This window comes from Carassius carassius, chromosome 24 (assembly GCF_963082965.1).
Source record: "Carassius carassius chromosome 24, fCarCar2.1, whole genome shotgun sequence".
NCBI classification, from domain to species: domain Eukaryota; kingdom Metazoa; phylum Chordata; class Actinopteri; order Cypriniformes; family Cyprinidae; genus Carassius; species Carassius carassius.
The window spans coordinates 2,039,441-2,063,915 of NC_081778.1; the positions used below are offsets into that span (position 1 = coordinate 2,039,441).

The 24,475-nt window shown below is 41.0% G+C and overlaps 1 protein-coding gene across 1 annotated transcript; it reads right to left on the bottom strand.

Moving 5' to 3' along the window:
- Positions 1 to 438: 438 nt before the first annotated feature.
- On the bottom strand, positions 439 to 23,503 carry LOC132102701 (cytohesin-2). The gene is made up of 12 exons (XM_059507307.1): positions 23,320 to 23,503; positions 21,483 to 21,633; positions 18,286 to 18,352; positions 11,617 to 11,735; positions 11,228 to 11,308; positions 10,658 to 10,770; positions 10,254 to 10,402; positions 9,242 to 9,353; positions 8,170 to 8,246; positions 4,802 to 4,873; positions 4,482 to 4,636; positions 439 to 3,052 (listed from the first exon to the last, which is right to left on the bottom strand). The coding sequence occupies exons 1-12, from the start codon at positions 23,384 to 23,386 to the stop codon at positions 2,965 to 2,967; spliced, it is 1,251 nt and encodes a 416-aa protein (XP_059363290.1). The 5' UTR covers positions 23,387 to 23,503; the 3' UTR covers positions 439 to 2,964.
- Between the last annotated feature and the right edge of the window lie 972 nt (positions 23,504 to 24,475).

The window sequence follows — 24,475 nt, forward strand, 5'->3', positions numbered from 1 at the left end:
GGCAAATAGATGTAAACTAAGACTAAAACCATAAAAAAAATTTTTTATTTGAAACAAACTTTAACTAAAAGAAAATATACTTTCTTTATTTCAGTTAGTTGCCACAGAAACATGTTTCATCTTAGTCGAGTTTACCTTGAAGTATTAAAATTAAACCTTAAATAAAATAAATAAACCGAATAAGAACTACGTAGACATTATATAAAAAAAAAAATCTAATTGAAAATATTAATAAAAATCAGTGGAATTATTTTGCTATAAATCACACTGTACAAATTAGTACAACATTGCAACTTCATAAAAATGGCTTCTCATGAGACAGAGGTTGAATATTCATTGTTTATATTTTGTAGATATATAGAAACAAATATTTCTAAGTACCCCTGTATGGGAATAATATGATTCACCAGCAATCAAAAACACACAACGCGAAAGTCTTTTTATCCGTTTTATTAGAGTTGATTGGCACCAGTGTACCATAACTGAGTTCTCATTTTGCTACATGATTTTTCAAACAATCTGTACCATTCTGTGGCCAATCAGAAGCCGAGAGAGAAAATAAAGAGGAGGAAGAGGAAATGCTTTCATTTGCTGAAAGGTTTTGGCACCTTTGCACTTCTCATCAAGAATGACCAGATTTAAAGTCTCCAGAAGTCATTCTTCCTTCTTCATCAGACCATGTCATGCCTGAATTATGAGTTTAAACGCATAGCTTATATCAAAGAATGCACTGTTGTAGTCAGCAGCTGATGCTATTTAACTTCTGGAGTCTCTCAGTCACATACAATACAATGTGAAGCAGATTCACCCCAAATGATCTTATAGGGATACTGTATACATATGCAGCAAAGCTTAAACCAGTTCAGAGCTGCAGTACTAGTTACATACTCCGAGAGTAAAACAAGCTGCGGTTTAGTCAAAAGTGTGCTGAACTCTAATAAAGTGCCATAAACATGGATTCTAACTCCAAACTATTAAATATGTCTTAAAGTCAATTACTATAGCCAAGCTTTATATTCATCGGGAAAAGTCACAGAAGTCAAGCAAAATGCACTGCTAAACAATTCTCAGTATTAACCGTTTCATATTTAGTATATTTAAATAGAGCAGTTATTATGTTAGACTCCAGGCGCTATTAGTGTTCTGTATGATCCATCATTTTTAAGATATTTTTGGAATATTGCATTTCCAATATTTTTTACTGCTTTGTAGCCCGTTTTAACTGCGATGCCAATTTGTTGAGTCTAGAAATACAGAGCGCTAATAGTCGCCCGAAACACCCTTTACAAAAGACGCTTCAGTACAACATGCAATCCCATCCTTAGTTCTCACAGACAAAGAAAGAACTGAAAAACAATAAATAAAAATGATATCAATTTGTATAAACAAACATAACATGTATTTACAAACAGAAAAGACAAAATATAAAGTACACTGGAAAAAGCTGCCATGGACTCCTTCAAAGCGAACAGCAGTGTAAGAGCAGTGACTAGTGTTCACAAGGTCATCGCACACATCTTAAGATCGGGGATAAGAGGAAAACATATTTTCATGGGGATAAAGCACACGCATCTTTCTCTCTCATAGCAAACACACATTCAGAAAGACAGGACTTCAAATTGAAATAGTTCATCCAAAAATTTAAATTTGCTTATAATTCACTCACCCTCAAACCATCCAAGATTAGAATGAGTTTGTTTCTCCAAATCTGATGAAGAAACATCTTCTACATCTTGAATGGCAGGTGGGCGAGTACATTTTCAGCAAATTATCATATTCAGTCCTTTACTTGCATGATTTTTTTCCCAATCAAGATTGTAGTATGAAATAGTAAGCGAGCGAATCTCACCAATCTGTCAATATCACGAGTCAAAATTCATTCCAAATTTCAGAGAAGAAATTCGATTTCATTCCACCAAACACTTGTATGCATTTAGGAGGAACTTTGCTTAGTTATGAGATTATGATAAAAAATAAAAAAAAATTTTTACAATTGAAAATCTGGTATAATATAGTCATGTTTTGGTGAGATTCCCCAGAGAACTGTTTCACAGCCCCAATGGTTGAGTTTTGAAACACTAGAGTAAGAACATTCAGAAGCAGGGCAGTGGGACTTTTAAGGCTCTTTTCTCAAGGTGAAGGGGCGTATTTAAGGACTCGCATATAAAGATGAGCACTTCTGCAGATGCTTTGATGGGTCAGTGAAGATCAATACAGTTGTCATCAACTGTGCACAGGAAATGACATCACCAGTGGGGTCCAATACTAGTGTAAAATGCATATCCTGTTTCACAGATATGATGGAAGTGATATGTAACAAACAGATAAACTGAAGTGAAGTTCATCATGTGGTGTGAACGGCAATGACCTTCATTTACTTCTTCATTTATAACATGTAAATACACTCAAAGGAGTCCGAGATAAATAGAGTCAGTTTCCATTAAATAAGTTTAAGACAGGCAGCAGAATAGACTAACAAATGCCTTCAGTGTGAACGAAGCGTCCCGCTCATCTCTGCTAAAGGTTGGGATAGATTCATCCCTGATGATGATGGTGGTGATGAAGAATGCATCAGGCTGTTTGGTCGTCTACCCTGTTTGATTAGGAACTTCACAGTTAAAATGCTGTAAATATCTGACAGAAGGGAGCGTGAGATGAGGATGGTTCATGAATGTTAGGTTTGTCAGTGAAGTCCTATGGAATGTCAGCATTATACAGTGAGTATCTGTACAGACTAGTGTGATAGTGAATAACACTGTGTAGTGTGTAAGTGTAGGAGAAGCATGGAGATAAGAGCTGCAGTCCAGACCACCGAAATCCAGACCGAAGATGATGTTGTTCTGGTTCCCCAAATACATCTTTTTCTCCATAAACCAGAATTACAGACTGATCTGACAAGAGCTACCTTAATGAAGGATCGTTGGTTTCTCAGAGAATGGAGGGAGCATATGGATGGATGGACTTTCAGGGTTGCTCTTCTTTCTTCTTTAGAGAAATGCGTTTCTTTCTGGCTGCAAGCATTTCGTAGAAGGGGTCCACGCTCACAGCAGATCTGAAACAAAACACAAGATCATCTTAAACCTGTAAAGTCTACTTGATATATTTGATACACATATTTCTAAGGCCTAATTTTTCTGATGAAAGGGTTTCACACACAATCTACTCCATGCCTTCTGTCATCTAATGGTTTATCCTTTTCTTTTTTAAGGTTTAAACTCTTTTAGTGTAATTGTACAGATGTCCAGCTTCAGCTTGAGCTTCTCATGTCAAATCTTGAGTGATTTTGATCAAGTAAAAGAATAACTTCATTAATATCTCCAGATGAACTCTTCCTGGACTGAAGCAGCTCGGCTTTACTTGATTCTCCATCAATCATGTTTTAGAGTCTCAGATCTGATCCTCAGGATCTTTAGAGGAGCGTTTGTTTCCAGAAGCTTTCACTGGTACTCAGAGGAGGAATGATCTTCACAAGCCTCAAGAACATCTCACATCTTCTGAGAAACGTTTGTGTGTTCATTTATCAGTCAGCACTAGATTGTACTGCTTTGTATGTTTGGATCATTTAAATCTCATCTTATGAAGACAAATTATTGCAGATACAGAGTAACGACTGATATTTAGATCATTTTATGTCAGTATCTGCTCTACTGTTAGAAAGATCTCACTAATTTACAGTGCAAGCACCAGAATGTCATTTTACTTATTCTCCATATACATGTGTGACCCTGGAGCACAAAAGCGGTGACAATAAATCGATTCGCGGATTGATTCGGCAAAAGCATCACAATTCTCTCTTCAATCGAGTCTGAGCTTGGTTTTTAACAGGAGATGGCACTGAGTGCTTTAGATACAGCCCTACTCTGCTAGCTTCCAGTTCCTTACACACACACACCACTTGAATCTAAAATACTCATTTATAAAGTTCGAAAAGGTTGAAGTGAATTACAAGAGTGTGCCCACACAGTGGGCTGTGTTTACATTAATCACACGTCATAAAAGCTGAGGTGCAAGTAACCCCTTACATTACTCATTAATGCTCTACTTCGTGAGCATTTAAGTGTGCGGTTAAAAACTTTCCTAGAGAGCCACACTTCTGTTAAAAAATAAGCTCAGAATCAAAAATCTTATCAGTTTATCATCGCATCCCTAATATTTTGGATATTTGCATTGAATTTTCAGACTGTTGTTTTGTATGTCAGCCTCAGCACGGTTAAACATTATGTCGGGGAGGAATTTAAAGGCTTTTGAGCTCAAATCTACATTTTAAATGTGTATGTCTGCTAAAATCTTTTTTGTACCCTGAGGAGTTCACATACATCGTTCATCGCAGGAAATGCAAATGTACTTCAGTTATGCAAACACTCAGTCTGCAGTCTACTGCAGTCAGTGTGAATACATTTCCTTGTGCGCTCCTCAACTCTTTTACATGCCGTGTCCTCTGAGATCTTCATGAACCCCTCCAGCGCTGACGGTTTACTCACTTGATGCTGTGGATCCACTCGTCCTTCTCCTCTGGGGTGGGAGCTGAGATCCGGTACACCATGTGGTTTCCCTCCACCACTCGACCGTCGGCCTCAGTCTTACACGCTTTTATCAGCTGCCCGCGGTTATTAGGGATGTACAGCTCAAAACAGTTCTGCACAGAAAACACAATTCAATCAATAAGCAGAGCCCACAAACCATCTCTGATACAAAACCCAGCCCTAATGGTCAGTAAAGAAACCTGCAGTTAACCTATTAAACATTTCATGAAAATGTTTGAATGTGTTTAGCTGTGAAATGAGAATATCAACAAACTTACTGGCTTTCTGGGATCTTCGACCTCTCGAATGCTCAGGTTCTCCAATGGTATGATGCCTCTGGGCTCCTTATCCTACACACACACACACACACACACACACACACACGCACACGCACACACACACACACACACACACACACACACACACACACACACACACAGTCAGTGCCATCTCCTATGGGTCAATTAAGTCCTTTTATTACAAACACCACCTTGATATGAGTTTTCTGCTTACCAAGGCATCTATTTGCACAAAAAAACAGTAAAAACAGTAATTTTATTACCATTTAAAATAGCTGTTTTATATGTGAATATCTGTTAAAATTTAATTTATTTCTGTGATCAAAGCTGTATTTTCAGCGTCATAACTTCATTCTTCAGAAATCATTCTGATATGCTGATTTGCTGCTCAACATTGTTGAAAACAGTTTTGCTGTTTGAATATTTTTGTGGAAACCAACATTTTTTTTTCAGAATTTACAGATGAATTGAAAGTTCAAAAGAACAGCCCTATCTAATGATGAATAGCGTATATTAAAGTTGCTGCAGTAAAAAAGCTCGTAGTTGGATCTCGTGAGTGTGATGGCGGTTCGCTGCGAGGCGAGCCACCGCCTGTCCCGGACCCTGCCTTTTGGCACCCCCCGGATGCCGTTAACTGGGTGTCCAGTCACCTCAGGGCCTAGAGCATTTACTTTTAAGAAAATTTGAGTGTTCAAATCAGGCTGTCCGTCACCAATGAATATCGCAGCTAGGAAAAATGGAATAGGACTCGGGTTCTATTTTGTGGGTTTCTGGTACCCTGGGCCATGATTAAGAGGGACGGCCGGGGGCTGCAAAGTTGAAATTTTAATTCTCGCCCGACCCGGACATGGAAATGATTGACAGAATAATAGCTCTTTCTCAATTCTGTGGGTGGTGGTGCATGGCGTGGCGTGTATAAACTGTGCTGAACCCTGCTCCTGATTGGGACTGGAAATTGAAACTATTTCCCATCAAAGAGGAATTCCCAGTAAGCGTGTGTCATAAGCTTGCACTGATTAAGTTCCTGCCTTTTGTACACACCACCTGTCGCTACTACCGATTGGATGGGGGAGCGCCTAGAAGACAATCAAACTTGACTATCGGGAGGAAGTAATAGTCATAACAAGGTTTCTGTAGGTGAACCTGCAGAAGAATCATTAAGGTTGGCCTGGCAAAGGTGAGACAAGGCTGTCTGAGACGAGGTTGGAGGCCGGAGGCTCTGGCGCTGAGTTAATACATTAACTAGCATGAATTAACAATTAACAATATATTTTTAGTTCATTTAAAAAAAAATCTTTTTTAAAGTTAGTTAATACTAATATAAAAAATATTCATGTTCATTCATAATTACCTAAACTACGTAAGCTAAACTGCATAATTGACTGTTGTCTTTTGCCAGTGATTTCCTAAATAGTTGTGCTTGTTTCTTCATTCAACATCAAGAAGATCAAGCCTTTTCTTTCGGGAATGCTGCACAACTCCTTGTTCAAGTGTTATAGCACTTATATATCATTACTCTTTTTGTTGTTTTTGATTGCTTCCACTGTCCTCATCTGTAAGTGGCTTTGGATAAAACCGTCTGCTAAATTAATAAATGTAAATGTTTCAAATCTCTTATATTACAATACAATAAATTAATGTTCATTAACCCCTTTACCTGCAGACATCGCTGACGGCCCCACTTTATTATTATTTCACTTTCACAGCACGTTAAAAATCACTGTCTTACTTGATCTGGACAAACTGTGCATCAATTGAAAGTTTAAAGACTCTAGCTTCGATATTTGGATATGGATATTGTGACGAGTGGGGCGGGGCCGAGAGACGTGGAAACAGAAGCAAGGCCAGTGGAGTGATTGGAGATGAACGACACTTGTTCGACCCACTGGTCTCGAGTCCCACGGAGGAGATGGAAGGATATAAAACAGGAGCGACGAGAGAGGACCAGGCCTGGGTTTTAGTTTGTGTTTTGATTTTTATTTGTGCGTGACAGTCGTCCGCGAGGGGCTGTTGCGCTGTTTTGTGTTTATTTTGTGATTAAAGTATTTATTTGATTGTCCGCCGGTTCCCGCCTCCTTCTTCCCATAGGTATGGAGTTTAATTTGTTACAGATATATTTACTGATGTTTACTTCATATTTCTTCAGACAGAATCGTCATTTCTGTTAATTTTCCACTGATTTACGCGATCTGATGATAAACAGCCTCTCCCAGCGATCTGTGTGTGTGTGCAGCGATGTGTGCTCATGCTGTGTGTCAAACAAACTCTGATTGGTCCTTCGGCTTGTCAATCTTTAGAGTGTCTTAACCGCACACCGCCACATCGTGTCACATGCTTCCTGTACACTTCCTGGTAGTTATCTGGCCAAAACAACAGTGATACACCTCTGTACACACGAAATATCCGAATAATAAACCCGCGATTATGATAGTAAAGCTTGGTATGAGATTTTCTTGAGATCTGGGGCGTTTTTATAAAAAAAAAATCGAAAATGTACATCTGAAATGCTAACTTGTGCAATGATGTAAAAGGCTAAAAATAGCATACTTTTACAACAGTAAACGACCAAATTCCATCGCTGAAGGAAGTTATTATAAACACTCGATCGGGGTTTAAAGTGAGTTTTGAGTAAAAGTGTACTAATAATTTCATAAATTGTCTGATGGAGCTTGATGCTAACGTTAGCTCTAATGCTACTAATAGCAGGTGCATTTCTTCTTCATAATGCATTTCTGTCACAATAATTCATGCAAGGTCGTAAGAAAATGTTTTGTTGTATTTTTATAGTAAGACTTTTGATAAATAACAGGCTTAATGCATACTGAGATTAAAGCGAGATTGCAGCTTTGTGTCTTTGTAAAGCCTGAAAAACCACAATAAAGGCTAATAAAGGTGGAATAAAAACAATGGAATAATGATAAAGAATAATGCGGATAATATGTCATACCTGGCAGAGGTGTGAAAAACTCGTTTGGTGAGAACAATAGAAACATGAATGATGAATGATACAGCCCTATGAATGAATCTGATTCCTGAACGGTAAACTTTGAAGTGTCAGCTGAACAAATGTTAATTATGTATCTAGTCAGAAAGAATCAGAAACTTTTTTATTTTGGGTATGTCATTTCTGTCTCCATGCCAAAAATGGGGGGGTGACTGGTAAGGGGTTAATTTATTCTGTTTCACATAAGGGTCCTAATTTTGATATGACAAGTGTCACGACTATCCTGCTTAATAAATAGCTAACTATAAGAAAAAATAGTTATATAATGTCATAATGCAATATATTTGATAAAAATATGCACATGCATATAAGATAAAATATGACTACAAGGCTCTTGACTTACTGTTGTGTACTCAAAGTAATAGAGGCAGTTATCAGTCAGAATGAACCATCGTCTCTTCCATGTCTTCACGCGACCTCCTGAGAAAGAAGATTATACGGATTAGAGGTGTAAAACACACAAGAAATGAATCATTTCCTCTGTGTCAGACTGCTAATAAACTACACAGAAAGAAACATTTAGTAGAGTATACTGCCTTGAAAAACCCAACTAAACTAAATCAACTAGATTTCTAGGCCTGATGTTGGTCATGTTTGCCAGTCCAGAACTCTTTGTCACGATGCTAGTGAGTTGTGAGCGATTGCCTGGTTAGTTGCTGTTGTTTACTGCTAAGAGTCAAAAGAGCTCATTTCCAGGACTCAAATGTGAGAGGCAGAACACTGCAGGAGAAAATGGTGCATCTGATCAGTAATAATGGGAAAAACACTAAATCTTTGAATCGACTGAATCAATTGCTCTGTGAAAATGATTCACCGTTTTGATGCATATGCTTTTATTTGTCAGAACAGTGCATAAAATCTTGCATAAAACATCTTTTAGAAACCAATTGAAGATGGATGGAAAGTGTAATATATTAAATGCAATTAACAAATCATCAAACACCAATTATGAAGTCTGTATAATAAGTTTTATTAATCTAAAACGCTTGTATTGTTTGTTTTATGGAGAGCTTGGTTAATCAGGCCAATACGAGAATCATTTTATTATACAAACCATTTTTATAAAACCATGTATATGGTAAAGACGCCGTTGTGTACGTACCTCCTGAAGGGTGGACAGCACCAGCAGAGAAAATCACAGGTCAAGCAGAGCAGGAGCCAGAAGAGATGGGAAAAGTGAACGGGGGACGGATCACAGGAAACAGAAAAAGCTTTTAGTGCATGAGAGATCACAGACATGCCATGCAGAAAGAGAGTAAATCTTTGAAAGTGTCTGAAAGTTTTTTATTTTTATTTTGTTTGGGAAAATAGAGCAAAGAGCAGCAATAAAATAGCAAGAAATCATGCGACGGCAATGACAGAGAGAACCTGCCAACAACTTCTGTTAAACAGGAAGTACATCAGGAGGGACTCACCCAGTTTGAGGAGCCAGCCTTCTCTGTCTGGGTTGAAGAAAGTGTGTGTCAGGTCATTCCCATCATCCTCTGGGATCTTAAAGGGCTCGTTCTTGATGCTGTCATACAGATTCTGAAGAACACACACACACACACACACACACACACACACAACACACACACACACACACACACACACACACACACACAACACACACACACACACACACACACACACACACACACACACACACACACACACACACACACACACACACACACACACAGTGTTTACTGAATCATTAGTAAATCATGTGTTGTGATGTTTTTTCCCTAAATCCTTTTTTTTCTCAACATTTGTCTCTACATTTTTTTTACTTTTCTGGACTCCATTTAAATTGTTAATTTAAATATTAGTATTTTTTTGTGATCAAAAAGCATATCTAATCCATTGAAATCATGAAACTTCAACAACAATTTATAAGTTTAAGACTTTTTGGTGTCTGTTTTAAAGATTTGATTAAACTGTAACAAATCAATTGAATTTCACAAAACTTATTTTTTTTTTTACAAATGTTTACAATAATGAAATTTTGTGATTTATGTTGACATTAAGGCATAAAAAATATTTAATTATTATTTAAAAATGCAATTCCTTTTTACTTCATGGCAAAGAAAGTGCCGCACAACAATTTACTGTTAAAACCAAAAAAAAAAATAGAAGAAGAATTGTGTGATGTATCTTAAAAACAGTATTAATAACTAAGTTTATATTATTATTACTTTGAGAAGTACATTCATAGAGCAGTCTTTTTGCACTTTAATATTCACAGACACTAGTCCATATCATGATTTAATTACCTGTATACACCTACTTTTGATTTATTCACGCCAAATATGAAAATTCATTCCGTGAAGTACTTCAAATGTTATTTTTATGACTGGATTCCATTATTTCTCGCATTACAGGAATCATTAACATTCATTATTTTAACATTGAACAAATGCACACAGTTCAGTAGAGCACACTCACTCTGAGCAGCTCCTCAGGTAGATCTCCTCCGTCGTTGATGCCTCTGTTCATGCTGATGAAGCGCTCCACCGTGGGCTTGTCCCGCACGTTGGGGTTGTGCAGACTGGTGTTCAACATGATGATGGAAAACGACAGCACGTAACAGGTGTCTGTGAGGATAACACAGAGTTTAAGGACTCTAAGAATCAAACACTCCTAAAGTAGCCACAGGTTTGTGGTCGACAAGTTCTGAGCTGTTCTTAGTCTGAGAGTGTGCATGAATTACACAAGCAGTCAAACCAGACATACCTACACAATTATGACTATAGGATGTGCATATCTGAATAACGGTAAAGATATCCAAATCACACAAATGGGAGTGATGTTAGATGAAAGCCTCAGCCGCTGATGTGTGTCTGTCTGACCTGTGCTCTGGAAGACTCCAGGATTGCAGTGACAGTATCTCTGTGCAAAGGCCTCCATCATCCTGTCGATCTTCTGAGCCTCACCGGGCAAGCGGAAGCTCCACAGGAACTGCCTGCAGAAACACTAATGTATCAGGAACACAAGCACTGCACGAAAACTTTAAGAACAATTAGAAAAACAACCAGATTTAGAAAGAAAACCAAACAAGTAAGAGCTCTCTAGATCTTATATGTGACCCTGGAGCACAAAAACAGTCTTAAGTGTCAATTTTTCCAAATTGAGATTTACACATCCACATGAATTCTAAGTAATGCATATTACTAATCAAAAATTAAGTTTTGATATATTTACGGTAGGAAATGAAAAAAATATCTTGATTGAACGTGATCTTTACTTAATGTCCTATTGATTTTTGACATAAAAGAAAAATCGATAATTTTGACCCATACAATGTATTGTTGGCTATTGCTACAAATATAACCCAGAGACTTAAGACTGGATTTGTGCTCCAGGGACACAAATGAAGAAACACCCCAAAAGGCTACAAAGATGAACATCTGCTGGCTTACCGAAGTGCTTGTACCAAGTTCAGATCCGTGAATTCGTGAAGATCAACAAAAGCCTGCAATACTTTAATATTGAAGTCATCTCTGAAAGAGAGGGAGAGGAATAGTTTAAGGACATCGTTTTAATAGGTTTGTTTCTGACTAAACATAAGCAGCAGGGATTGACTAGTAAACAATCAGCTACAAGTCTGGTGAGATCGAGCCAAGTCGAGCACTTTTACATTGTTCCAAACAGCTTTATAGATGAGAGCTGAGCAATAATATAGCAATGATTCTTAGAACTGTTCTTCAGTTTGCAGTTTATAACAACAGAATTATCAAACAGCTGCTTTTTCACCAAATAGAAACTTCCTTGATGACTTTAGAATGTAACAGATATGAACTCACAGTACCTTTCCCCCAGGTAGTCTCCTATTGCTGTTTTATTGAGTCCTTCTCCTTTGTAGAGAAACTGAGCTATGTCCTCTGGAGTGTGTCTGAGAAGCTCATTCTCCACAAGGAATACAATACCCTGCCAAACAGACCCAGATATGGAGAAAAACAAACAAACACTACAACAAGATTTAATGCAGGGGTTTTCCATTAAATTGCATTATATATTCGCCCAAATCATTGTTAATGTACATAATGAATTGTATATTGAGCATTTTCATCAAAACGTTTGTCTTTCTGTGGATCTAATAAAGCTATAATATAGATCACTCTTTTTCTTTAGCTCCGTTTTTTAAACACTGAACTTCAAACTTATCTTTGCCTCATTGTTCATTCTTGAAGTAAACTTGGGTCCATTTGAGACCACTGCCGAGTTGAACATGACGCGTCCGGAGTGTGTGTGATACCGGTCCTGCTGACTCAGCGCTGCTCTTTTATTTTGATTAGATAATTATTAAGAGTTCAAGAATAGAAGCAGTTATACTTCCATAAATTCGATGGAAGTGCTTGGACCTGATGTTTTTTCCTAAACGAGGGGAATCCCGAGCTCTGCGAAAACCTTTTGAGTTGTCATGAGGTTTGCTGCTGGGATGGAGTCAGGCAGTGATATGATTAAGAAATTGTCTAAGAGGTGAATTAGGTAGGGTACGGCGTAATTGTTGGAAAGGATCAACATGTCAAAAATCTTTGGGCTGCTTCTGCAGCCAAACGTGAGGCGGACGGAAAAGTAAAATTTCTTTCTCCAGTAGACGCCGAATAAGTGCCAAAAATCTAGGTGGATGGGCATCACTTTAAACGCAGAGGTGATGTCGACTTTGGCCATCCAAGCGCCGCATCCTGCGTCTTTGATCATAGAGACGCAGGACCGTTAGCAGTTAAAATCGTTAGCATTTAAAATCGTTAGCAGTCGTTAACTGCTAATCGTTAACCGTTAGCAGTTAAAATCGACAGAACTATTCTGGTGGCTTCCACTCTCTTAGCAAATCCAAATTGCTCCAAACGTGAGCTGCTATCCGTACTCGGTCATCTAAATTTCGCAATGCGCATAATCCCTCAAGGCCGCCCCTTTGTCTCTCATCTCCTCTCTCTCGCGTCCTCCGTTCACGAGCTAGAGGACCAATTATTCATAACCAATCCATGCCGAGACAAGCTCAGTTTGTGGATATCCTTCCTTAATCAATGGAACGGATTATCCTTCTTTTACAGTGATTTGGTTTCATCCCCAACCGACATCCAATTATTTACCAACGCCGCCCCCTCCATCGGTTTCGGAGGATTTTACCAAAACCGCTGGTTCACTTCTACATGGCCCTCCCAGCTGTTAGATTTACCCCAGCCATTAATATCCTCAGCCCTTTTCGAGCTATATCCTATCGTCGTGGCAGCCTTTCTATGGGGAAAAGAGTGGTCCACCACCAGCATCGTTATTCACTGCGATAATGAGGCTACCGTACATTGCATTAATAACGGCCGTTCTCATTCCCCCACCTTAATGCCCTTACTAAGACGTCTAATCTGGATCTCAGCTTGCGATCAGTTCATCATAACCGCAAAACACATTCCCGGGGTAAAGAACCAAATAGCTGACTCTCTCTATCGTTTTGCCTTTCAGAAATTCAGGCTGTTGGCACCGCAGGCGGAACCATTACCAACCCCAGTGCCTCCTTATTCAGAGCTAATATTCCTCTGAATCATCCTCTGAGACCCCTTCTTGAAACTTCAAGAAATTCTATTCTCCAAGCCATTTCCCCCAATACCCTGCAGTCATACTTCACAGCATGGAAATGCTTTAAAGCATTCCACTCCACCTATAATATACCGTTCCCTGATTTTTCCCTGCTCTCCATCACCTCATTTATATCGCACCTCAACATTAACAAAACCCTCCAAGTCAGCTCCATCAAAAGCTAAGTGGAATCCAATTTTTCCATAAACTCATATTTGGTTCACCCTCACCCCTTCTCATCAAAGGCATTCAAAGAGCCCACCCCACGCGCCCAGACTCCAGGCAGCCCATAACCTTTGAAATCCTAACTAAATACATTTCTACGCTTCGCAAAGGTTACCATTCCATCCACACTGCTCGAACGCTAGATGCCATGTTTATCCTAGCCTTCTTCGGCTTTCTCAGATGCTCAGAGCTCACTACCACTTCCAGCTTTAAACCGAATATCCACCCCACCATTTCTGATCTAGCAGTCCTGGACAATGAAGCCATGTCATTTCATATAAAGCGAAGTAAAACAGATCAGACCATGAAGGGCCACTTTATTTATATTTTTAACCTCCAATCACCTATTCTCCAATACCAAACTCTCCTAGCCTTCCTCCAGCTCAGGAAAGCCCAAGCTAAATCCCTTTCCGACCCTCTTTTCACAGATGACTGTAGCCGCCCTGTCTCCCGTTTTTGGTTCCAAAAACACTTAAAATCTGTCTTACGTCTGTCCGGCATCTCAGCTGACGATTTCTCCAGCCATTCCTTCAGAATCGGTGCAGCCATCACAGCGGCTCAAAATGGCCTTTCCCAACATCAGATCCAAACACTCAGTCGCTGGTCATCAGAAGCTTTCAAGAGCTACATCCGATCAGACCTCTTAAATCTCAATAAAGCCCACCAAACCCTCATCAGCCACCCGTTTTTTCCCTAGCCATCTCCAATTCCCATTCCAACAGCACCCCGCTCCTTCAGGAGCCATTATATCTCTCCCCCACTGCTACAGCAGCGTCAGCTCCCACAGGAGCCTTTACGAATTTTCTCACTGCCGCAGCAGTGTCTGCTCCCGCAGGAGCCTTTACTTATTTCCTCACTGCCGCAGCAGCGTCAGCTCCCGCAGGAGCCTTTGCGTATTTCCTCACTGCCGCAGCAGCGTCAGCTCCCGCAGGAGCCTTTACGTATTTCCTCACTGCCGCAGCAGCGTCAGCTCCCGCAGGAGCCTTTACGAATTTCCTCACTGCCACAGTAGCGTCAGCTCCCGCAGGAGTCTTTACGAATTTCCTCACTGCCGCAGCAGTGTCAGCTCCCGCAGGAGCCTTTCCGTATTTCCTCACTGCCGCAGCAGTGTCTGCTCCCGCAGGAGTCTTTACGAATTTCCTCACTGCCGCAGCAGTGTCAGCTCCCGCAGGAGCCTTTCCGTATTTCCTCACTGCCGCAGCAGTGTCTGCTCCCGCAGGAGCCTTCCCGTGTTTCCTTACTGCCGCAGCAGTGTCAGCTCCCGCAGGAACCTTTACGTATTTCCTCACTACCGCAGCAGTGTCAGCTCCCGCAGGAGCCTTTCCGTATTTCTTCACTGCCACAGCAGTCTGCTCCCGCAGGAGCCTTTACGTATTTCCTCACTGCCGCAGCAGCGTCAGCTCCCGCAGGAGCCTTTACGTATTTCCTCACTGCCGCAGTAGCGTCAGCTCCCGCAGGAGCCTTTACAAATTTCCTCACTGCCGCAGCAGTGCTGCTCCCGCAGGAGCCTTTACGTATTTCCTCACTGCCGCAGCAGTGCTGCTCCCGCAGGAGCCTTTACGTATTTCCTCACTGCCGCAGCAGTGTCAGCTCCCGCAGGAGCCTTTACGTATTTCCTCACTGCCGCAGTAGCGGCAGCTCCCGCAGGAGCCTTTACGAATTTCCACACTGCCGCAGCAGCGTCAGCTCCCGCAGGAGCCTTTACGTATTTCCTCACTGCCGCAGCAGTGTCTGCTCCCGCAGGAGCCTTTACGTATTTCCTCACTGCCGCAGCAGCGTCAGCTCCCGCAGGAGCCTTTACGTATTTCCTCACTGCCGCAGTAGCGTCAGCTCCCGCAGGAGCCTTTACAAATTTCCTCACTACCGCAGTAGCGTCAGCTCCCGCAGGAGTCTTTACGGATTTCCTCACTGCCGCAGCAGTGTCAGCTCCCGCAGGAGCCTTTCCATATTTCCTCACTGCCGCAGCAGTGTCTGCTCCTGCAGGAGTCTTTACGAATTTCCTCACTGCCACAGCAGTGTCAGCTCCCGCAGGAGCCTTTCCATATTTCCTCACTGCCGCAGCAGTGTCTGCTCCCGCAGGAGCCTTTCCGTATTTCCTCACTGCCGCAGTAGCGTCAGCTCTCGCAGGAGCCTTTCCGTATTTCCTCACTGCCGCAGTAGCGTCAGCTCCCGCAGGAGTCTTTACGAATTTCCTTACTGCCGCAGCAGTGTCAGCTCCCGCAGGAGCCTTTCCGTATTTCCTCACTGCCGCAGCAGTCTGCTCCCGCAGGAGCCTTTACGTATTTCCTCACTGCCGCAGCAGCGTCAGCTCCCGCAGGAGCCTTTACGTATTTCCTCACTGCCGCAGTAGCGTCAGCTCCCGCAGGAGCCTTCACAAATTTCCTCACTGCCGCAGCAGTGCTGCTCCCGCAGGAGCCTTTACGAATTTCCACACTGCCGCAGCAGCGTCAGCTCCCGCAGGAGCCTTTACGTATTTCCTCACTGCCGCAGCAGCGTCAGCTCCTGCAGGAGCCTTTACGTATTTCCTCACTGCCGCAGTAGCGTCAGCTTCCACAGGAGCCTTTACGAATTTCCTCACTGCCGTACCAGCGTCAGCTCCCGCAGGAGCCTTTATGTATTTCCTCACTGCCGCAGCAGTATCAGCTCCCGCAGGAGCTTTTCCGTATTTCCTCACTACCGCAGCAGCGTCAGCTCCCGCAGGAGCCCCTACAAATTTCCTCACTACCGCAGCAGTGTCAGCTCCTACAGGAGCCTTTCCGTATTTCCTCTCTGCCGCAGCAGCGTCAGCTCCCGCAGGAGCCTTTCCGTATTTCCTCACTACCGCAGCAGTGTCAGCTCCCGCAGGAGCCTTTACGTATTTCCTCACTGCCGCAGCAGTGTCTGCTCCTGCAGGAGCCTTTCCGTATTTCCTCACTGCCACAGCAGTGTCAGCTCCCCCAAGAGCCTTTACGTATTTCCTCACTGCCGCAGCAGTGTCAGCTCCCGCAGGAGCCTTTACGTATTTCCTCACTGCCGCAGTAGCGTCAGCTCCCGCAGGAGCCTTTACAAATTTCCTCACTGCCACAGCAGTGTCTGCTCCCGCAGGAGCCTTTACGTATTTCCTCACTGCCGCAGCAGTGTCAGCTCCCGCAGGACTCTTTACGTATTTCCTCACTGCCGCAGTAGTGTCAGCTCCCGCAGGAGCCTTTACGAATTTCCTCACTGCCGCCGCAGCAGCGTCAGCTCCCACAGGAGCCTTTACGTATTTCCACACTCCCGCAGCAGCGTCAGCTACCGCAGAAGCCTTTATGTAGTTCCTCACTGCCGCAGTAGCGTCAGCTCCCGGAGGAGCCTTTACGTATTTCCTCACTGCCGCAGCAGTATCAGCTCCCACAGGAGCCTTTCCTTATTTCCTCACTACCGCAGCAGCGTCAGATCCCGCAGGAGCCTCTACGAATTTCCTCACTACCGCAGCAGTGTCAGCTCCCGCAGGAGCCTTTCCGTATTTCCTCACTACCGCAGCAGCGTCAGCTCCCGAAGGAGCCTTTACGAATTTCCTCACTACCGCAGCAGTGTCAGCTCCCGCAGGAGCCTTTCCATATTTCCTCTCTGCCGCAGCAGCGTTAGCTCCCGCAGGAGCCTTTACGAATTTCCTCACTACCGCAGCAGTGTCAGCTCCCGCAGGAGCCTTTCCATATATCCTCTCTGCCGCAGCAGCTTCAGCTCCCGCAGGAGCCTTTACGAATTTCCTCACTACCGCAGCAGTGTCAGCTCCTGCAGGAGCCTTTCCATATTTCCTCTCTGCCGCAGCAGCGTCAGCTCCCGCAGGAGCCTTTCCATATTTCCTCTCTGCCGCAGCAGCGTCAGCTCCCGCAGGAGCCTTTACGTATATATATAAAAAATAAAAAATAAAAAAAAAACACCCATCTAACATTAAGCTCAGCTTTTGGGGGAGTCATAATGTGCGTATCTGGCTGCTGTCCTGTTCAAATTGCTTTTTGGGGAGCACTCTGGGCTGGGCCGGTCTTCGAGCTCAGACCCCTCTCCCCGGACGGGGGAGCCAAATACGCTTAACCTTTATTTAATTATAAGTAAATGTGAACTCGTGAAATGTTAATAAAGCGAACTAATACTTTTATTTAATAATGACAACATTTGCTGCATAGAGTTCCATTTCAAATAAATGTTTTTTTGTTTTTTTTTACTTTTTAGACACCACAGAAATCAATTGCATAACAGTTTCCACATAAATATTAATCAGCACAACTGTTTTCAACATTGATAATAATCAGAAATGTTTCTTTAGCAGAAAATCAGTATATTAGAATGACACTGTACACTGTACACTGTACACTGTGACACTGAAGACTGGAGTAATGATGCTGAAATAAATGCAAATCACAGAAATAAATTACACTTTACAATATATTCATTATTTTATTTTAAACTGTAATAATATTTCAAGTTTGCATATGAAATAATATTTCATATTTCGCAGTATTACTGGTTTTACTGTATTTTTGCAGCCTTGTTGCGCATAAAAGACTTTTTAAATTACCCAAACTTCTTAAGGCTAGTGTATTTGTGTATGCGTGTATGTATATATATATAAATATATATTAATATTTAACCATGTGATATTATTATTGCAGGTAAAAAAAATGGAACACTGTTTTTTTTTCTTGTTTGGTCGGTTTACTTTTTTCGGGTCCATGTTGAATTTCTTCCTCCCCATGGCCACATGACGATTCTTCTGTAATGTTTTACTACAAAAAAACAGAGAGGAGATCAATCATGTTTTCAAGTTTCAGGTGTGAAACACAAGACTGCCTTCGAGTGCCCTACAAACCTACAGCATGGAGAGTTCAAGTTCATGTCAATGATGGCTGAGAGATAACGTGTGTTTGCTTTTATCTCAGGCCATCTTTAAAAATATTTTGGTTTGCAGTAACAGTAATTTTTTAAAAAAAAAGGGTCGGTAGGTCGGTCTATTTTTTTTTTTTCAAGTTTCAATGTAAAAAAAAAAGGACATTTTTGGCGATAGTGATGACGTAAGTATGAATTTAAACAAATTAGCATATCGTGACGTCACTGACTGTGTCTTCAACTATACTGCAGGCTATATAGACCACAAACAAATTAAAATCTTTGTCAAAAACATGTTTATTGCATGAATTTCAGGTGAGAAGAAAAAAAATTAGGTACCGTTATACTGTTTTACTTGCATCCATCACTAGGTATCAATGCAACCTACAAATGAGAGACTTTTACTTTGCTTTCTTGGGTTGTCACTAATCCTGTTTGATTTGAGTAACAAGTGTTCATTGAATCGATTGTAAAATCGATTTTGCATAGGCGATTCTAGGGCTGTCAAAAAAAATCGAATAAAATAAAATTAAAAATGTAAAATAAAAATCCACATTCGACTGCAAAAACGTTGCATTCGAATTTTAGGTGTGCATTAAGGAAGCTGCCTTATGAGCCCCGGTACTTCACAGTACGTGTTCCAGTCCATCTCGCCGCGCGCACAGCCGTGTCTACACAAATTTCAAAGGCGGATGAGCTCGACATGCAGAAGCTGCTGTATCATCTTTCACCTCGTGTACGCACACCGTCCGTGCGGTCTCAAAAAATGCCCGCACGTGGATGATGAAAAGGACATAATGCAGACAGTGTGTGGGCGTCTGAAGTATACTTGATCTTTATCAGAGGCGCAAGAGATGCGATGACGATGTATGTGACATTGCATTATAAGGTTATGTTAGCCTATCGAGTTGAAGCCACTACAAAAAAAAAAAAAAAAAAAGAGAGAGAGAACATCAATGTGGAGAAGATCTTGTTTACATCAAAACTGAAACAAAGCCGTGCACACAGAACGCGTATTTCTTGCATTTTCTAGAGGGACATCGTTGGACTCGCGTCTCGCACAAGAGAGCCGCATGTTTAGAAAGACATGTAAAATTAATTAATTAAAAGATCTCGAGACTTTATGTTGGGTTTTTGTTCCTCATCCCACTGCATCTCATGTTTTTAGATGGAAAAAATGTATCCTGTGTGACTGGTTTTCCACCCTTTTTATTTATTTAACAATGCATGCATACATGGTGCTGTTTTGTTTATAGTTCTTTAAGCAACTTAATTAATAATAATTGGTTCATAAAAATTATTTTAAATATTTTGTTGTTTTTTTCACAGTCATGTATTCTTATGCTTTGAATAAACGTGCAGTAATATTTTGCTCCATGCGCTATCTTGAGCCTCAGAAGAGAAGCAAAAAGCTTTTCTTCACCCTAACTGAAATCATGCATTTTAAATTTGAATACAATCATATTTAAGTAAAAAATTTGAATTTAGTTTTTCAGCTATTTTGACAGCCCTAGGCGATTCTATATCTGTATGCATGAGACTGTCTGAATACCAGCAGAATTCACATTTCTGTTGTAAAAAGAGAAACACTGTGCAGAAGTATTATTTGCTGTTATGCGTGTGTCTGAAGCTGCAGTTGCTGTGTGATGCGTGCTCCAAATAAAAACAAAAAAAACTAGACGCGCTCCAAAAAAAGAAAAGAAAAAACAACCTGGACGCGCTCCGAGAGAAGGTCGTTAAAATCAATTTCCTATTTTCGTTTTGGAAACTTGTGTTGGTTGGTCCAATCGATTCGTGCAATAGATTTTCGAACATAAAGTGACAGTCGACACGGACACGGTTTTAGACTAGAGAGGAGAAGGGATGGGAAAAGATCTGGGCACAGTTTTTCCAGAACTTTGTGCAAAGTTAAAGCAGTGTCGAGCTGTTTTAATGAATGTTTTAGATGTATTATGGTGCCTGAACAACTTTGAACAGTGACCGCGAACATTTAGTTTACTGCAGCCGCAGCCATCATTACCAAGTGTGAACCGTTGACTCTGAAGGGGAGGTCACACTGCACTTTTCGTTCCATTGACTTCCATTCATACGCATGCGAATGCGTCAGACCGGAAACGCAGGCTCATGTGAAAAATTTCGCATTTCGCTGCGTTCGAAAGTTCAAGTTTGGTGAACTCTGACCTGTGAATTCGCATTCACGTCACTGTGTGACCTCTCTGTACAGAAATTAAAGAATGAAGGAAGTGCTAATTTTAGCCGTAGCGCAGCATCCTATTTTATATAATACATATTTAAAATATAATAAAAAAAAGAAGCTGCATGGTTCGCAGTGTCAATGGAAACAGGAACAGATGGTACATTTAAATGAGGACACGTTCTATAATTTTTTTATTGTTTAGTGTGTATATATTTATAGAGAGAGAGAGAGACAGAGAGTACAATATAATAAGACGCTTTCGACGCCGTCGCAAAAGACACAGTAAAAGCACAGATTAATCCATGTTGTGATAACTGAGGGGAAACCGTTATATCTTGCTCCCGCCCATATTCGCAGCGGCGTCCGAAATAATTTTGCACGTTCAAAGGCTAGTGTGACCGCCCCTTGACAGTGAATGAGAGGAGACGAAGCGAACGCACAGGCAGTGTTGAGAAAAACGCATCAAAGTAGATGACGTCAAGGGGTTTTTTTAATTAAGGAAGATAGCCTTCGTTTGTATGTAGGCCTAGGAAATTTATATATTTACAATACTTAAATATAATTAATATTATTTTATTGCTTTTGTATTAGTTGTTTGAAGAGTAAAAAAAAAATTGGTCGGTCTTAACGCAAATTTACAATCGGCAAGTCGGTCGGACTAAAAGCAAAAAAAAATAAAAAATAGAGTCGGTCCTAAATTGACAGGGTCGGTCGGGTTACGGCATACAAGAATATTTTTAAGGATGGCCTCAGTGTTATTGGAGAACTAAATAAAGCAAACACTGGAGCAACAACCAGCAGCACAAACGGGTTCCCGTCCATGTGAGACTGACCTGCCCTCCGTGCTGCTCTCCAGCCCCTCCACCTCTATGATGGCTTCTCTCAGCTCCTCTTTCAGCCGCAGGATCTCCAGAAGCAGTGCCCCCTTCCTGCGCCGGATCTCCTCCAGCTCGGAGCGCTCCTCTGGGCTCAGGTCTGCTGGGACTGTGGGAGGACAGCAAGAGGAATCAAATGAGGACACGGGGTCCTGGAGAGGCATTTCAGTTCTACATCCAGGCCTCTTTCACACAAATTCACACAGTTTCCCACAATAACATTCTCTCGTTTTCCTGCTCTGGTGGATATATTCTGTAATTGCTGGCCTGTGTCTAATAGCATTCAAGTTATGATGCGAGATGGAAATGCAGACAGGATTGGGGCCAGCACACGTGTGCAGGGCCGTTTATCTGTGTGCTAGCGGAGGACTCTTACGACACCAGATGGAGGTTAAAGAGAGCAGGCCGGGACAGAACAGAGCCAAACCCACAGCGGCTCAGAAAGCAGCGCTGCAGGCAGAGACACATACTCTGACGCTCCCCGCAAAACACATTCCACAATCTCCAGATCAGATCCTCAAGCTAATCGCTTAAAATAAAAAAACCTGCTGCTATTAGCTTCAGCTTTCTGAACAGAGTCGGATATATACAGAACATTGCATTTTTCTACTTAATACAATTTGTTTCCATTGCACTTCAAAACATCAGCATGACCATTTCACGTTAAATTTGGACATTTGAAATTTAACCGGTTTCAAGTATTTTAATTTAAAAAGGTACAAAATAAGCCATCACTTATTCTAAACAGCAGCTGCAAAAATGTCAAAAGATAAGCTAATGATAAAAAAAAAAAAAAATGGGGCAATTCTAATAAATGTCTGTTTTGTCATTTGAACCTATTTTTGTTTTGTTTTTTTGTATTTTTGTTTTGTTTGCAGGTCCTACATTTGTACAAAACCATTTCCCCTCTCTTTTAGTTTAAAATAATATTTAAAAACAAATAATAATTTGGGTTTTGTCTCAATGCTAAATTTGGATTCTTGATAAATTTTGTAAATCCCAAAATACCATCAATTTCTTACCCCACTTCAAGCATTTCCATTAAAAAACAAATAGACAAAAAAATAAAATAAATAATAATAATATAATAACAATACACAAGGTAACAATTACAAAAAAATCTGCAAAATCTGGTGATTCAGTTTATTTAATCCGTCATATTTTGTCAAATCTGCAAATTCTAATTTGTAAACATACTTTATTATTATTTTTTTCTGAGAATGTCTTGGAGCTTTAAGAACAAACCCCAGCAGCATCATTCAAACTCTTGAGCTTCACCTGAAGAAGACAATCTGACTGTACAAACCCTCACAGATCAGGGACACTTCTCTACGAACCCAATCCCAGGTTTAATGTGCTCTCAGACTCGTATATGTCACTATACACAGGCCTCCAGCTAATCTTCAAGATCTTCCAGTAAACTATGAAGCATGCAGACTGATGATGACAAGACAGATGACAAGCAAAACTGAGCTGGATCCTAGACTGAAACATCCTCCCAAAAGATGAAGAACCGCTGTAAAATATCACATAGTGTCTCTAAAAAACTGTGAATCACAGATTAATGTATTCAATCTCTGGTCACATTACATATGTAAACACTTGAGGCAGGCCAGACAGGAATAAATCCTGCTGATGAGCTGAATGATCTACTGTAGCGGCAGAGACGATTATAAACAGCTGACAGAAGAGTTTAAACCTTCACAAGACCCCGAGCATCCTTCTACGTGAAGCTCGTGAGAAGAAGACAGTCGCGATGCGGCACTAAACACACCGCAAAACCAGCTTCACTTACTGTAGTCCACATCATCCATTCTGGGGGCTTTGCTTTTAGGCATATATGTGTCGGAATCGAGTGTCATTCAATAACCGAGAGATACGGATATATTAAAATATACCCCACAAACGAAAAGGAAATAAATAAATAACTAGGCGGAGGACCGAAAGGACTCGGACAAAGGAGGAGTTGAGAGCGGAAGTTGCGGGAGTCAGCCAGTAAAATACACGACCCGGAACGGCGGCCATCTTGGTAAGGGCTTTTCATGTTTAGTTCGTGAACAAAAACATGCATTTATGAATATTATTCAGTAATGCAATTTATGTACTATAATTACCATTATTATTACTATAATTATTATTTCGTAATTCATCTATGGCCTCCCCTACTTAGATCAGCTAGCAGACCTGCTTATCGAGAAACACAAAAGCAGGGTATAAACAGATGAATAGCTGGAGTGGTTGCAGAACCTGATTTTACCAAGTGAGACATGTTCCTGGGACAACATCTTTGTTGTCCCTGGAACAACATTGTGATTAACCAATCAGATTTGAAGAACCAGTTTATAGATTTTGCGAAGTTTTTGTGGTGCTTGTACATCAGTGTCATTCATCTATCATTTCCTCTGATTTTAGGGATTACTCATGGTTAAGGTTAGGTTTAGGTGTAGGGATATGGTCAAGAATATATTTTTGGAGTAAAATGTTGTTCCAGGGTCAACAAAATATGTTGACCTAGGAACACATCTAACTCAGCAAAATCAGGACGTGCGGAGTGGTTAGTCATCAATAGTTTAGAGAATGCAACACAAAAAACTGTCCTAAAATAATCAGATTATAAGGTATATAGTTAAGTCGTCACATGTTACAGTCTGTGGGTGGATTATATTTAGCCAGAGATTATGCTTAATGAATATGAGCCAGAGGAGGAAGAACAATTCAGATTTCTTTCTCATCTTTACATCTTGGGGAGTTTTTACAGGCCATTAATGCCATTGGATCGCTCACTTGGGTTTTTGGCCTTTCTAAAGCTAATTTTGGAGAGTATGTTGCATAAAACTAGCTGTATCATGAGCCTGATGATTTATGGAAATGGAAATTACTGTCACATTTGCTGATATTTGTAGTTATGCAGCACTTTGCCTTGATAACAATAAATAATTTCCCGTTTGCCT

Excerpts from the sequence above, each read along its gene's own strand:
- LOC132102701 (XM_059507307.1), bottom strand. The coding sequence starts at position 23,386 with ATGACACTCGATTCCGACACATATATGCCTAAAAGCAAAGCCCCCAGA. Across the intron at positions 10,403-10,657 it reads TGGAGTCTTCCAGAGCACAG|ACACCTGTTACGTGCTGTCG; the intron begins GTCAGACAGACA and ends TTATCCTCACAG. Across the intron at positions 8,247-9,241 it reads AGGCTGGCTCCTCAAACTGG|GAGGTCGCGTGAAGACATGG; the intron begins GTGAGTCCCTCC and ends CTTCTTTCTCAG.